The sequence below is a fragment of the Macaca mulatta genome, chromosome 11 (genome assembly GCF_049350105.2).
Source record: "Macaca mulatta isolate MMU2019108-1 chromosome 11, T2T-MMU8v2.0, whole genome shotgun sequence".
Lineage (NCBI taxonomy): Eukaryota > Metazoa > Chordata > Mammalia > Primates > Cercopithecidae > Macaca > Macaca mulatta.
In genome coordinates, this window is record NC_133416.1 from 59,819,622 (window position 1) to 59,834,044 (window position 14,423).

Here is a 14,423-nt window from a genome sequence, read left to right on the forward strand (position 1 = left end):
ACTCTGGAGCTAAGAAGGCTTTTCCTAATTGGAGGCTAAGGAAATTGATCCTCAGAGAAGTTGACTGCTTTTTTCATGTCATAGAATCATTACAAAATTGATGGTAACTTGTTTCTTTGAGCAAGCATCTACTGAGCTGTATGGAGTCCAACAAGCAATGTTACATCATCATCATCATCATCATCATCATCATCACTATTATCATTGAAACTGGCACTTATTGAGTGCTTACTATGTGCTCAGCTATGTGTATTCATCTTATTCAATCCTCACACTATTCCCACAAGGAAGGCATTATCATCCCCAATTTAGAGATACTAAAACTGAGGTGCGGAGATGTCTGTAACTTGCACTGTATCACAGAACTAGTAAATGGCGACGGTAAGATTCAAACCCAAGCATATCTGAGTTCAACTGTCCATGCTTCTGGCCACTATGCTATTCTCTTGTACTACTTTACAAGTATGAGATATGTGTCAACAAGGGAACTTCTTAGATTAGGCAGAGCTTTGAATGATGGCACAAAAAGAGAAGGGAAATGGAAAAATCTAACTCTCTATTACCACTCGTAGTTCTTGAACTCCCCAAGCCAAAGTCTGTATTCTGGCTGCAGTTACTGCTGACCCTATATTACTCATGCCCCTCCTTACTGGCTGTTCCACGTGAAGAATTACTTTTTCGTGCCATACTCTCCCTTCTTCTCAATGCCACACCTCTCCCTCCCAACCTGCTTGCTCACTGCCCTTTTCAAGAAAGCCTTCTCAAATGAATAAAATCTGCCACCCAGTCTCTCCATTTCTCCATGACGTCCCCACCGTCTGGGAAAGTGCTTTCTCTCTCTCTGTGATTCTAATCTGGTGAAATGTTGCCTGGTTGACCTCTGCATTTTTCTCATGTTTGTGTGCATGACTCTCCCATATGCCATGTGGCTCTAGTATCTTCTTTTACCTCACAAAACACCCATCCAGGTTAAAGAGTGCCGTAAACAAGGGAGATTGAGACACATGGAGAATTTCAAATGCAGTTTATTGCAGCAAAACAAGGAAACGGGGAGTTTAAGACCTCTCCACAAAAGAAAAACAACTTGCTAACACCTTATGTACAAAACCAAAACAGCACAGAGATAAGATGCTAAGGAGCTGTCCACACCCTGGATCTAACTGGTCCTACTCTGGCTGGCTTAAGAAGGTGCTTTGAAATGTCACATGGGTGGTGGTCACTGCTGAACTGTTTCTCAGGGAAAGCACAAAGCAGGGTCATAGCCAGGGGACTGAGACTGCCACTGATCTGAAAACTTCATTGGGAGACAGCAGAAAAAGAAAGAGCTGGGGGAATAGGATGAGCTAGTGTAACTAACCATAGCTCTTTTCTCCAGTAAGGCTGGGACAAATTGACCTTGGTCTTGCCAAGCATATTTGTTAGTGATGCTGGGGAGAACTAGAGCTAACGAAACAGACGGTATCTCTTTATCTGGTTACTCCGGAGTAAGTGGTAGAAACAAACTTCACGCTGGAACTGCCACCAGAGGACTTGACACCCCCAGAGCTGGATCCCCGGCCGCCTATGGAGCCTCCTGAGCTCCCGCCGCCAGAGCCCCGGCCGCCCGAGCTGCCGCCGCCGCCTCCTCCAGAGCCGCCTCTGTAGCCCCCACTGCTGCTTCCGGAGCCGTAGCTGCCATGGCCGCCGCCGCCGCCTCCGGAGCCGTAGCTGCCACCTCCGGAGCCATAGCTGCCACGGCCGCCGCCGCCGCCGCCACCTCCAGAACCATAGCTGCCACCTCCGGAGCCGTAGCCCCCGCCGCCACCTCCTCGGCCGCCACCTCCACTGATGGTGGTGTGGCTTGTGCTCACAGCTGCAAGAGGAAGCTCAGTTATTTTCAACTTCAACTCCCTTTCCAACCCAACAAAGCTTGCACATGCCCCTAAGAAATCCGCTTGGACTTACACACGCTCACGTTCGGGGCACATTCTCCAGACATCCTGTAGGAGAAAAGAAGAAAATTCCTCAGGACACTCCAGCTTCACAAACCCCTTCCCCATTCCCCCCGCTCCGCCACCTTGAAGACTCTCCCTGTCTGGGGCTGCTCCAGTGCACCTGATCTGAAACTTAACCCAGTTCCCTCAGGCCTCCCAAACCTGTCATTTTTCTCAGCAAGGGCCAAACAGGGAGAAATTCTCATATAAATGAGACAAGAGCCTTGCAGCCAATGAAGGCCCCCTCTACAGGTGCTGACTTTAGGCCAGCTGCCATCTGAGGCAGCCCAGATATAGAATAATTTGCTCCACCTCAAAGCTCTTTCTAGATATGTTACAGCCCTAGAAGAAAAAAAATAAACAGCTTGGAACTCCAGCTCCCAAAGTAAAACTAGGTCTTTCCCCCTGCTCCGTGTACTTTTCATTTCCCCATACCCAGGACAAGCTGCAGTCAGATGGTTGCGTCTTCAACAACAGTCAGCTTGCAAGGAAGGAAGACCATGAGAAGAGGTTCGACTCCCAGCATCCCTTCCTCACCTGCTTTCCTCTCCCTCCAGGAGGGTCCTGTAGGTGGCAATCTCCAGATCCAGGGCCAGCTTGGTGTTCATCAGCTCCTGGTAGTCGCGCAGCAGGCGGGCCAGGTCTTCCTTGGCCTGCTGCAGGGCATCCTCCAGGTCATTCAGCTTGTTCTTGGCATCCTTGAGGGCACTCTCGCCACGCTGCTCTGCATCACTGATGGACTGCTGCAAGTTGGCGATCTGAAAAAGAATGTGACATCCTCTCATAACATGCATTCCCCCCGTGGCCTCCTCATCCCAGGTCTCCCCACTCCAGTGAGGCCAATAATGAGTCCAACAGAACCACTTGGCCTTAAGTCATATCACACGGGATAATGCATCACCATGTTGACTTCCTTAAAAGACCTTAGGGGTAACTCAACAGCCTCTCTTGGCCCTGAATAAGGCTCCTACAATCCTTACAGACTTGACATTCTTCTAAACACCTACTCTAAAACCTCCTGGCTGTGCTTCCTGTCACTCCCCAACTCTTAAGTCCACTTTGGGTCATAGGCTAGATCGCTCACATTGACCATTCCATCTTTCTCTATTAGGCCATTCTCACAGATTTCCTTAAAGAGAACCCAGCATGATGGCTGCATTCTGGAAACTAGTATAGTCACAAAAGGAACCAGGGATAATAATGTAGCCTCGGTATGAATTTCAAGATTCAAAACTAAGAAAGCACTCGCCGTTTACCTGAGGGTTACCCCCATTCCATGCAGCTGAGTGCTAGAAGGAGGAAGCACATACCTGCTTCTTGACATTGTCGATTTCAGATCTAAGTCTCTGGATCACACGATTCAGCTCGGAAATTTCTATCTTTGAATTTTTCACACTATCACCATGTCTGCCAGCAGTGATCTGCAGCTCTTCATACTAAAGATGGTAGATAGCATTTGTTAAATGTGGGCAGAACTCAGCATGACGCAGACACACATACATGAGATAACACAGGATAGCAAGACAAGCCATTTCAGGGAAACTGGCTAGGCCTTCAGCCCACTCACCTTGCTCTGGTACAAGGACTCAGCCTCAGCTTTGCTCTTCTGGGCAATCTCCTCATACTGGGCCTTGACCTCAGCAATGATGCTGTCCAGGTCGAGACTGCGGTTGTTGTCCATAGAGAGGATGACATTAGTTTCACTGATTTGAGTCTGCATCTGAGACAACTCCTGCAAGACATAATAGGTTAGTGACTCTTACAACACTGAAACAAAAAACAACTTAGACAGAGAAAGCAGTCAGAAGATAAAAGATAAATATCTATTCTTCTGAATCGTGGTGGAGTCAGACTTAAAAACTCTCCATTTAGAAAAACTTGGTTGAAACTGGAAGACTTACTGCTTGGTAGAGTGCTGTAAGGAAATCAATTTCCTGCTGCAAGTTGTCAAGTTTGGCCTGAAGGTCCACCTTGGTCATATAAGCACTATCCACATCCTAGAGGAACAAAGGGCATCATGAAGGCACATTCTCTCCAGGGCAGCTCCCTCTCATTACCTGTAAGGGGATTCTCCAAGCAAAAAAGGAGCTTTGGGTCTACTCCACTCCTTTTTACCCCAGGTAGATCACAGTTCCCTGACTGCCCCAACCCCAGATAGCACCACCATCAAGGGAGTGCGCCTGGCTTGCTGAGAACCTGCCTCTCCACCTACTATGTAAGGTGCTGAGAAACACGGAGAAGCCAAGTGTCTGGATCAGTCTAGGTCCATGATGATGTGAAAATACAGCCCCACTCCAGATACTCCTCAGGTCTACTCCCTGGCTCTCCATATCATGGCTGCTTTCTGCTTAGTAATTGGAGACTCTCTTCCATTATTTATTTCAAATGTGAGTTCCATTGTACAGAATTTGCTCACCTTCTTGATGGTCACAAATTCATTCTCTGCATTTGTCCGCTTGTTGATTTCATCCTCATACCTGCAGGAAAGCAGAAATAATTAGGAGATTCAGAGGGGGTAAGACCTGAAGTCCAGCATTCTAGACTAAAGGTGGCATTGCCTATCACTGCCTTTCTATTATGAACCTGGGACATATTGGCCACTCCTTTCTACTGAGCAATAAAACCACTAAACTATTTCCATCTCTTGAGAAAATGAAGATTTCTGAAAATGCCAAATTGATGTGCCTCTAACCTAAGAAAAGACATAGCTACATACTGCTTCATGATCTTAGCTTATCACTTTCTGGAACTCTTTTGGAGCAAGAATTAAGAATGGCCCAGACAGGGTCCCTTACTTGTTCCGGTAATCCTCCACCATGTCCTGCATGTTCTTCAGTTCTGAATCCAACCGAGATTGATCGCTCTTCAGTTGGTCCACTCTCCTTCTGAGATTGTTGATGAATGACTCAAAGTAGGGCTCTAAATTATGGGTTCTAGTGGAGGTATCTACCTGCTGCAGCAGCTCCCATTTTGTTTGCAGTACCTGGTTCTGCTGCTCCAGGAACCTCACCTAAAAACACAAGACCCCATTACTCCTGATACAGAAAAGGGGTCCCATAGCCATGGAGGCCTCATTTGGAAAAAAACTTCAGTTCCTATCTTCTGACCATGACAGATAAATAGGAAGAAGATGATCAAGTTAGCATCATCTGCATAACAAAACCCAACTCGTTAATTCAGAGAGGGCTTGGAAGGGAGTAACTAAACAAATACCAATAGCAAAGTACGTACAGAATTATTGCAATTATGTTTCGAAATAGGTGCTTGGTATTTAAGAGATTTGCCTTCCAAAATTTTGTGAGGTATATTACCATAAAAATTGGTTTACATCCCCAGGACACACACACATTTCAAAAGCATATCAGGAAAATTCAAAATTGGATTTGAAATTTGTTGTGGATAAGCTTGGATTGGCACTATTAATGATTAAGCAAAAAGTTAAAAAATGGTTTATCTGGGTTTTTTTAGAACTGATTTTTGGAGATATTAGTGTAAAAAAGCTCTAGCCTCATCCAGTACCAATGTAAAATTATTACAAGGCAGAGCTCCCCTCTGACAGCAAAAGATGTTTGGCACTGACTTACTACATATTTTCTGCTACATTAATACTCTATACTATGTTCACACTCAGCTCCCTTTCTATGGTTAGGAAGACCTTTCCAGGGTTCTCACTTGCACCCTGGAAAGTTCAGTTAGCCCCATTTCTATTATCTTCATTCAACAGATATGAGTCCCAATTCAGCTCAAGAGCTGAATAAAAAACACTTAAATGTTAATGTCACACTGATCCATCTTTAGGTAGACCACAGAACCCTTTGTCCAAGAGAGAGTCATTAGCACCATTCACAAGCATGCTTCTAACATATCTCCCAGGAGACCATTCCACAAAACATCCTTTTAACCATGTAAACATGGAAACTTGAGGTTCAAACCTACATGTATTTTGACTGCACCAGTCCCAAGTGGACCAGCAGCAGCCCTACCAGTGCACTGAGCAGAGAAACTCACCTTGTCAATGAAGGAGGCAAATTGGTTGTTGAGTGACTTGATTTGCTCCCTTTCTCGAGACTTCACTTTTTGGATCTCAGGGTCAATCTCCACATTGAGGGGCTGAAGAAGGCTCTGGTTGATAGTGACTTCTTGTATGCCACCAGGGGGGCAGACAGGCCCATAACCACCCCCATATCCACCACCCCCGAAGCCACCTCCACCAAAACCACCACCACCACTGCCAAAACCACCAAAGCCACCACCCCCAATGCCACCACCACCAAAGCCACCACCACCAAAACCACCACCACCAAAGCCACCGCCACCAAAGCCACCACCACCATAACCACCACCAAAGCCACTACGTCCACCTCCTCTAGCCACACTTATGGAGATGCTTTTACTGCCACCAAGGTTAACAAGACTCCGACTTCCAAATCCACCACCAGCACCAAAGCTACCACCACCACCACCACCACAGCTTGAAAATCTCCCACCACCTCCTCCACTGCGGCGTGTGGAGCTGCTGGTGGTCCTGCGCTGGTAGTTGACTATCCCAGCAGAGCCGGAGCTGAAGCCCCCTCCACTTCGGTACCCAGACCTGGAACTAAACTGCCGACTCATGTTGACTTAGAGAAAAGTAGGAGCAAGGTAGAGTAAGGGAAGGAGCTAAACACTCCTCTACCCCAAGCATAGACACTTCCCCTTATATACAGGGAAGCAATTGGGCTTGGTCCTCCAGAGTCAGCGGAGATGCAGTGCCTCTCAAGGGTTTGGCTTGCCTGCAGCCATACAAGATTTTTACGAGCCTCAACAATACGATAAACACTACACACCTAGCTCCCAGGATGGGCTCTCAGAATTGCTGTGCATGCAAAATTGGTTCATGTGGTAATTATTTTATCACACAAGATCTTCCTTCAAGCATTTGTGGCTTTGGGAAAACAGGACCCCACATCTGATACCTGGTGTTTCTTGGTAGGATTTCATAACCCCCATCACAAAGGTATGAAAGTTTCCATTCTCACCTTGCCCTTGTGAGCTACCAAGCACACTGTCTTACCATGCACAGCAGGTGCAATTCCCTATGCTTGGATCTCAGAAGGAGCTCTCTGGCCCACTTCTAAGATCTGCCTTCCAAACTCCAGAGCTCACTCAGTTACACCCTGACAAAGAGTAAGGGCTTTAATAACTAAAAAATTTAAAGATCTTTTATAAATATAAAGATCTTTACAAATATACCACGTTGATTAATTAAAGGAAGAGAAGTTGTCATTGAACAAGATGGATGAGTGGGTGGTCTGGAGGAACCAGAAGGGAGAGACAATTTTTTGTCTCTGTTTCTCAGTTGTTACTTTTCTTGTTCCTTTTCTTCAAAGATGGAGCAGGAGACAGACACCAGCAACAGAAAACAGGTGGCAACGGATAGCATGCAAACACCCATGAGTGAAAAAGCCCACAGAGCAGTGAGATGAGTAGACAGAAGCTCTAGGACATTTTGTAAAGCACAGGGGTAGAGGTGAGGCTTGACGGGTGATTTAAGCCTCACACTGGACTGTAAAGAGGGAGAAATAAATGCAGATTTGGAAAGGAGGACAATGAGAGCTATCTGGAGAGCCTGATCTGAGAAGTTTAAATTGTTTCTGGAGGTAATAATAATGATAATGATAACACCTAACAGTATCAAAAACTGACCATGTACCAGGCACTGTTCTACGTAGCACATATGTATTAACTTGCTTAATTTTCACAACTTTGAGATAGATGGTATTTTTCTCCCCATTTGTAGAATGAGAAAACTGAGACACGGGGTTGAACAACCTGACCAAGTCTACACAGTTGGTAAGTGGGGTGGCTGGGATTTGAAGCAAAGATACCTAGCTATCGTGTGTAAGATCCTAAACAGCATGTTGTACGACAGCACAGCAGCTGAATTCAAGTCATTCTGCATGCTGTGTGTAAAGCCAGACAGCACAGGAAGTACCCCACCACAGAGAGTTCTGAGGGCAGAAGGCCTGTTTTATCACTCTGAATCCTTGGCTCCTCGCACATGCAAGCACTTGGAAAATGTTTCTTCAATTCATTCTGAGAAGGGGATTTTGGTGGTGCAGAGTTTAGTGAGGAGATTTTACTTCCACCCAAGTGCAAGAGCCCCCGGCATGCATTGCAATGGACCAGGAAACCTCAGGGGCCTTCCTGGAGAGCAGCACTTGATCAATGTCAGTGGATAATAGTGGCACTGAGATCTGGACAGACCAGAACCCCACGCAGACTTTCATTTGAAGACTTCTTAGAAGCCTGGCGTGGTCTCCAGGCCTGCACATAAACACAGAATTGAAGACTCAAAGGGAAGAAACCAGCTCTAACTTCAGCTGGCTCCAAGCAATTCTGTAAGTGGCAAACCATAGATGTACGTGGGAAGTCTCCACTATGGTGTGCAAGATCTATGGGAGAAAGAGAGTCTGTGAAGATCATCTGATCCCATTGCTCTGTGACTCTGAATCGGGCTGGCTGTGTTTGTCCTCTCCATTGCACTCTTCACATTGAGCCTTGTCCCTCTTCTCCTCCCACAGTTTTTGCCTTATACCCTCCTCCAGAAAGTGCCCCTCACCACTCCCCCGCTACCCTGCTCCCTTGCCATCTCCATGGCATTGCTATCTGGGACTCTGTCCTAGCACTAAAATCCTTCGGCTGCTAAACCAACCATCTCTTTAGGGAATGAGTAATTCAGGTCTTGTTAGGAACAATGGAGACTGGGACAGTCTTGACATGGTAATGACTATTGCCTAATCATTTTCTGACAGGCAATCAAAATTATTTTAGTTCAGCATACTCCCTCATGAGACATATTGTTCTGCGCCATCGATTCCTTCTAGCATTTTGGAGGGGTGTGAGTATGTGTGTGTACACATGTTTGTGTGCATGTGTGTGCCAGCCAAAAACAGATCCTGGCAGTGATCCACACTCCCATCTTTGAACTAAGAAACTGACACACAGAAAAATCAAAGGTTTGGATGGTCAGGGAATTGGTAGACAACTTAGCTGCAAAACGTACTCCAGGTGCTCCTGTGAGAAGGGAGAAATGCAGGACTAGAAGGAATAAGTGCCGTAAACCTCACCATAGCTTACATTTGCACAGCTCACCCCACCAAACACATACACAAAGAGCATCCCACAAGAGCCCTGAGAACTGGGCAGTCTAGCTGTTCTCAACCCATTTCATGAAACAGAAAACTGATGCTCAGAGACTAAGTGGCTTCCTCGAGACACTCCAGCTAGGAAAAGACACATCTGGGACCAGAACCTGGGTTTTCTGATTTCAATTCAAGTGATATTCCTCCTAAACTGGGAAGAGGCTCAAAGACAGGCAAGTGGAACTGGGCCCTGTAAACGAGTACACAGAGAATTACAGAATGCTCCCATCCATGGAGCCGCAAAGGTCACACCATCTAACCTGCCTCACAGAGAAGTGAGAGCACAGGCCCAAAAAAGTAAAAAAAAAAAAAAAAAAAAAAAAAAAAGTCTAAGTCATAAGTCAATTCCTGAGACTCTTCCCATCGCTGAATCAAACTCCTATTCTTTTTCCACTGCCCATTTTCAAGGCAGCCCAACAGAGCTGGAGCTGCAGTGCTGCCAGACCAGGCCCGTCATCTCCTGTGATGTCCCCAGGATCAGGGTGGGTGTGTGGGATATGAAAAACCACATGCAGGAAAGGTGTGAGCCACACACTCTCTCCTGGCTTACTTATGTACTGTGCATTTATGAAATAAAGATAAAATGAGAGAGAAAGAGACACTAACATCTACAGGCAGCAACTATGTTGTTAGGAACCACATTGCATTTAAATACCACACAAAGTCTGTGTGGTGGGAGCTTTTAGCCCCATTTTAAAGAAAAGGCATCTTAGGTTTACAGAGGTTGAAATATGTGCCCAAGGTCATCCAGCAGGTAACTGACAAGCCACGCTTGCCTCACTCCAGAGTCCAAGCCCGCTGCATCGCATGGGCTCCTTCTGTCATCGGCCTGCTCACACCACCCGCACCTCCTACATCTTGCCCTGCTCACCCACTCCCCCAGCCTCACGCCTTGACCACTTCACTCTCATGCTTTGCCCAGACTGTTCAATCCTCTTCTTCCCTTTCCATCCCTGTTCCTCTCTGTCTTCCAAGCCCAGTTCTACTCTTCTCTTCTCTGAAAAGTCTTCTGATTGCCTCGGCAACTTGCCACAAAACCCTACCCTTAGTCAAGCTCTGGGCCACCAAAGATCTCAATTCCTGAACATTTGGTCCTGAATCTGTTTTTGGTCCATCAGGCCTTGCAGGTAAATGCCATCTCCTACAGGAAGTTTTCCTCAATCCACATCAGGCAAGTGCTCTGTTGGTCTCTTTTTCCAAGCTCGGCTGCTGCCAGACTCAGTACATATTGATGCATTGCTTGGCTCATTTTCATGCATGTGCTGTGTGTTTCCTGGCCCTTCAATCGCTCTGTAAGCCTTTTGAAAGCAAGACTGAGTCCCCTGTGTCTTTTGATGCCCTCCCAGCATCCCACATGTCCCCTTATACTTGAGAGTTACCCCAGCGGTGCTGGATTACAGAGTACCAAAACACCCCCACCCAAGGACTCACACACACAACCCAGAACTGATCATTGAGATGAGGCTGCCAGGGGCTCGCTGTGGGGCATAGGCAGGAGCAGGTGTGGTGATGTTTTGAGAGCTTTTTGTGGGATGGGACCAAGAAAAGAGTGAAGAGAGACATGCAATGACAAGCCACCCAGCCCTGAGGGACTCCACCAGGGACGTGGGACAGGGAAATCCCAGGGGAGTGGGGAAAGCTGAGGCCTGGGCGGAGTGCAGAGAAATCACAGACAATGGGGAGGTAGGGTGAGATGTTGAAAGCAGCCAGGCAGCAGAGGAGGGGCCAAGCCTTCTTACGTAGGAGGGAGAGGTGCAGACAGAGGGGCAGCCTTATTTAGGACAGACGGCAAAGAAGGAGGTCCCCAGGAGTCACTCACTAGCAAGGCTGGAGCAGAGCAGAAGCCAGGAAGGAGGAAAACAAAGATGAGCGTGGAGGAGAGAGGCGGTGGGGCCCATCTTACTCCGTGCCATGGAGGCCGCCAGGCCTGGGCTCTGCTCCACTCCTGCTTCTGCACTTCTCTAGGCAGGTCACTGACCATCTCTGAGCCTAAGTTTCCTTCCTCTGTAAAAAGGGGGCTCTTTGTACCTTCCAGGGAAACTGAAGCATAGTAGAGGATAGATAAAGAAAAAAGGAGCCGGGCGTGGTGGCTCACGCCTGTAATCCCAGCACTTTGGGAGGCTGAGGTGGGCAGATCACAAGGCCAGGAGATCGAGACCATCCTGGCTAACATGGTGAAACCCAGTCTCTACTAAAAATACAAAAAAATTAGCCCAGTGTGGTGGCAGGCGCCTGTAGTCCCAGCTACTCTGGAGGCTGAGGCAGGAGAATGGCATGAATCCAGGAGGCAGAGCTTGCAGTGAGCCAAGATCATGCCACTGCACTCCAGCCTGGGCAACACAGAGAGACTCCATCTCAAAAAAGGAAAAAAGGAAAGATTTTTCCCTCACTCTTGCATTTGAGAGAACCCAGAAGCCGATATAATAATCAGACAAAAAAAAAAACAACTTTAGAACAAGCCCCTGCTTTACTGGAAACAGTGAAAAGGCTGGAACAGGACATTTAAGCTCTTGAGATGGGCCCATTCCTCATCTTGTGAGAGAAAGCCTTAAGGAGTCCACGGACCTGCCCTAGGAAAGCTAGGGGCCATCACGTGGAAGAAGGGATGCTGGGCACACCTGAGGCTGGAGGGAGCTGGGGCCAGATGTGAGGAGCCTTTGCCCTCGCTGCAGAGTGATTGCTCTGCAGGGGGGGGCACAAACACTGAGGGCTGAGCACACAGGGACAGGCGTGGAGGCCAGAATGCACACTTAGAGCCCCTTGGAAACCCTTCCAGGCTTGGGATTGGGCCACTCGGATCCGGTCCTCCACGCTAGAAAACCTCCCAATACCCCAAATTCCTAGCCAGCCCTGCAACACAGCATTGATCAACCTGAAGACATCCATTTCCCAGACTGATCGGAAAGCTGATACAACCAGGGAAACCTTGAAGAGGGACCTTCAAGTTCAGGGTAATGCCCAGTAATTTGTTGGACTTGTTTCCCTGGGACCAATTAATGAGCAAATGGCTCATTAATTTGAAGATGCATCCTGCGCCAAAGGGCTGGGTAATTGAAAAGAGATGACATTCTCAAGAGACTCTTCCTTAGACCAGGAACTTTCCCAGCCCAGAAACGCGCACCTTGTCCAAGGTCAGATGGAGTTAGAATTTTACTGAGTCAATGATTGCTCCTCCAGTTCACCACGTCCTCAGATCAAAATCTCTGTGGATGAGAAGCTGGTGGAATTAAATTTATATTTCCAGAGTGCCCCACCCTGCCACCCTGCCTTTCAGAGCGAAGAGTAGCTGGCGGCCTTTCCCTGGGACTCTCACCAACCCAGGTGCTTGCTCCCTCCTGCCAGCCTCTTGGTTTGATTGATGAATGCACCTGCTTGGCTCTCCCTCTAAGTATCTGCCTTGTGGGAATAGCATTGATCACGGGCAGGGATGGAGAACTCTGTGGTCCCTGGAAGGACTTCAGACCCCCACACCTGGTCTCCCCACTCCCAGGTACGGTGGGACTCAGGTGAGATATTGCACGTGTGGGCATTTCCTACATGGTTTATAGAATTGCTTGTTGTTTTCACCGGGGTGAGCTGAAAGTGAGAGACATTTTCTCCTAATGGGATTTCTTATTGTCTCTGATGGAAATATTATCTGTTTCAGGAAATCGCCTCCATGTCTTAGTGCTAGCCTTCCTTGTTTAGGTCCCTGGAGTTACTCCCTCTTGCCCTGAACTTCAAATTAAGACTACTCATTTAGACATTGAGATAACTTCTTTGACCAACTCCTCTCCTCTCTGTCCTTTATTTCTCCTGCCCCTGCCTTGTGGAATCTCTATTCCAATATTCTTCAGATTCAGGCACACGATTCCCTCCATCTGTCCCCCAGGCCTCCATGACTGGACAAAATCAGGAATTCTGAAGAGAAAAGTCAGGGCCACATTTTCTGGGACAATCCCAACTTGTTCTCAGGAGAGGATGAGAAAGGTGAGCTGTGGTTGGCTTTACCTTTGCGCTTTTTATCAGAGCCAACCTGGATCCCCTTAGAGTATCAAACACGCATGACCCCAGGGAAAATCAAACTCACACCCTGTAATAGACCCTGTGCTGCCAGAAAACTTAGCTTCATTTTACAATCCTGGCTAGGGCCCTTGGCCTCTCTGTGACTTTAGCTTTCGCTGGCACCTGACCTTATTCTTCCCATATAACACGGAGAGTAGAATTTTTTTTCTCAGGCTCCACCACGTGAACTCAGTACAGCAAAGATGTGAGACACCTTCATACACATATCCCCACCCATCTCCACTCCCGCCCTCAACCTCTTGCCAAACGGTTAGCCAATCTCTGCTTGAAATTTGATCACTCCCCAGGTAGTCTCTCCCATGTTAGGATCAATAGAAAGGTGCTTCTTATATTGAGCCAAATTTGTTGTAGCTTCCTAAAGCAATATTGATGGAATTTGGATATGGGATTCATTGGAATAAGACAGCAACCCATATGAATAAAACATTGTGTTCCCAGGCACGCCCCTCCAGAAGTCTTTGTGGGGGATGTGGCAGCTAACTGCAAACATCGTATCAACCCGTAGTGATAAGACACTCTGTTCCCAAGCACACCCCTGTATTCTCTCTGAGAAGTTTCTCCCCATTTCACCTATCCTGGCAGCAGGCCTGTCAGGGGACAGGCAGAAAAGGGAAAGGTGGGCAGACAGTCTGCCCACATGTGGAGGAGAAGCCCACCTTTCAGGGGACATGTGGCAACTAACTGCAAAAACACTGCCTAATCTAGGTCATCGGCTAGAGTCAGCCACCCTTCCTGCGGTCCCACAGAAGCCTTTCAAATCTTTGCAGTTAGCTGCCACATCTCCCTCAGAGTCTGCTCTCCTGTGCCTTTCACCGGTACTCCTGTGACCAGGCTTTGATTCCCCACCATCACTGTCCTGGTCACCCTCCTCTGAGTAGGCTGTTTATTACTGTCCTTGGAGCTCAGAGTCCCCAGAGTGATCTGCCTCCAGAAGAGCCTAAACAAGATCTAGACGTGACTCTCTTCCTGATTCCCACGGCTGCCTCCAGCAGCTGCCACACCTTCTGACTCACGTCTCCTCACCTGCCAGCTGGACACTCGAAGTCATATTTATGCCCACTGCTCTCCATCCATGTCTTCCTAGTCCTTGTGATCTTGGCTGTTGGCTGCAAGTGTGGTACACTGCATCTGTCTGCTCCCTCTCTCCTTCCCTTCGGACAGCCTCTCTGCCCATCTCTGCCTTTCCTACCCATCCCCTGAC

The 14,423-nt window shown here is 47.7% G+C and overlaps 1 protein-coding gene across 1 annotated transcript; it reads right to left on the reverse strand.

Annotated features, from left to right (window-relative positions):
- Nucleotides 1–1,007: 1,007 nt before the first annotated feature.
- KRT1 (keratin 1) lies at nt 1,008–6,646 on the reverse strand. Its single transcript, XM_001098182.5, has 9 exons — nt 5,982–6,646; nt 4,769–4,983; nt 4,390–4,450; nt 3,875–3,970; nt 3,541–3,705; nt 3,284–3,409; nt 2,511–2,731; nt 1,945–1,979; nt 1,008–1,852 (listed from the first exon to the last, which is right to left on the reverse strand). The coding sequence occupies exons 1-9, from the start codon at nt 6,585–6,587 to the stop codon at nt 1,467–1,469; spliced, it is 1,911 nt and encodes a 636-aa protein (XP_001098182.2). The 5' UTR covers nt 6,588–6,646; the 3' UTR covers nt 1,008–1,466.
- Nucleotides 6,647–14,423: the final 7,777 nt, after the last annotated feature.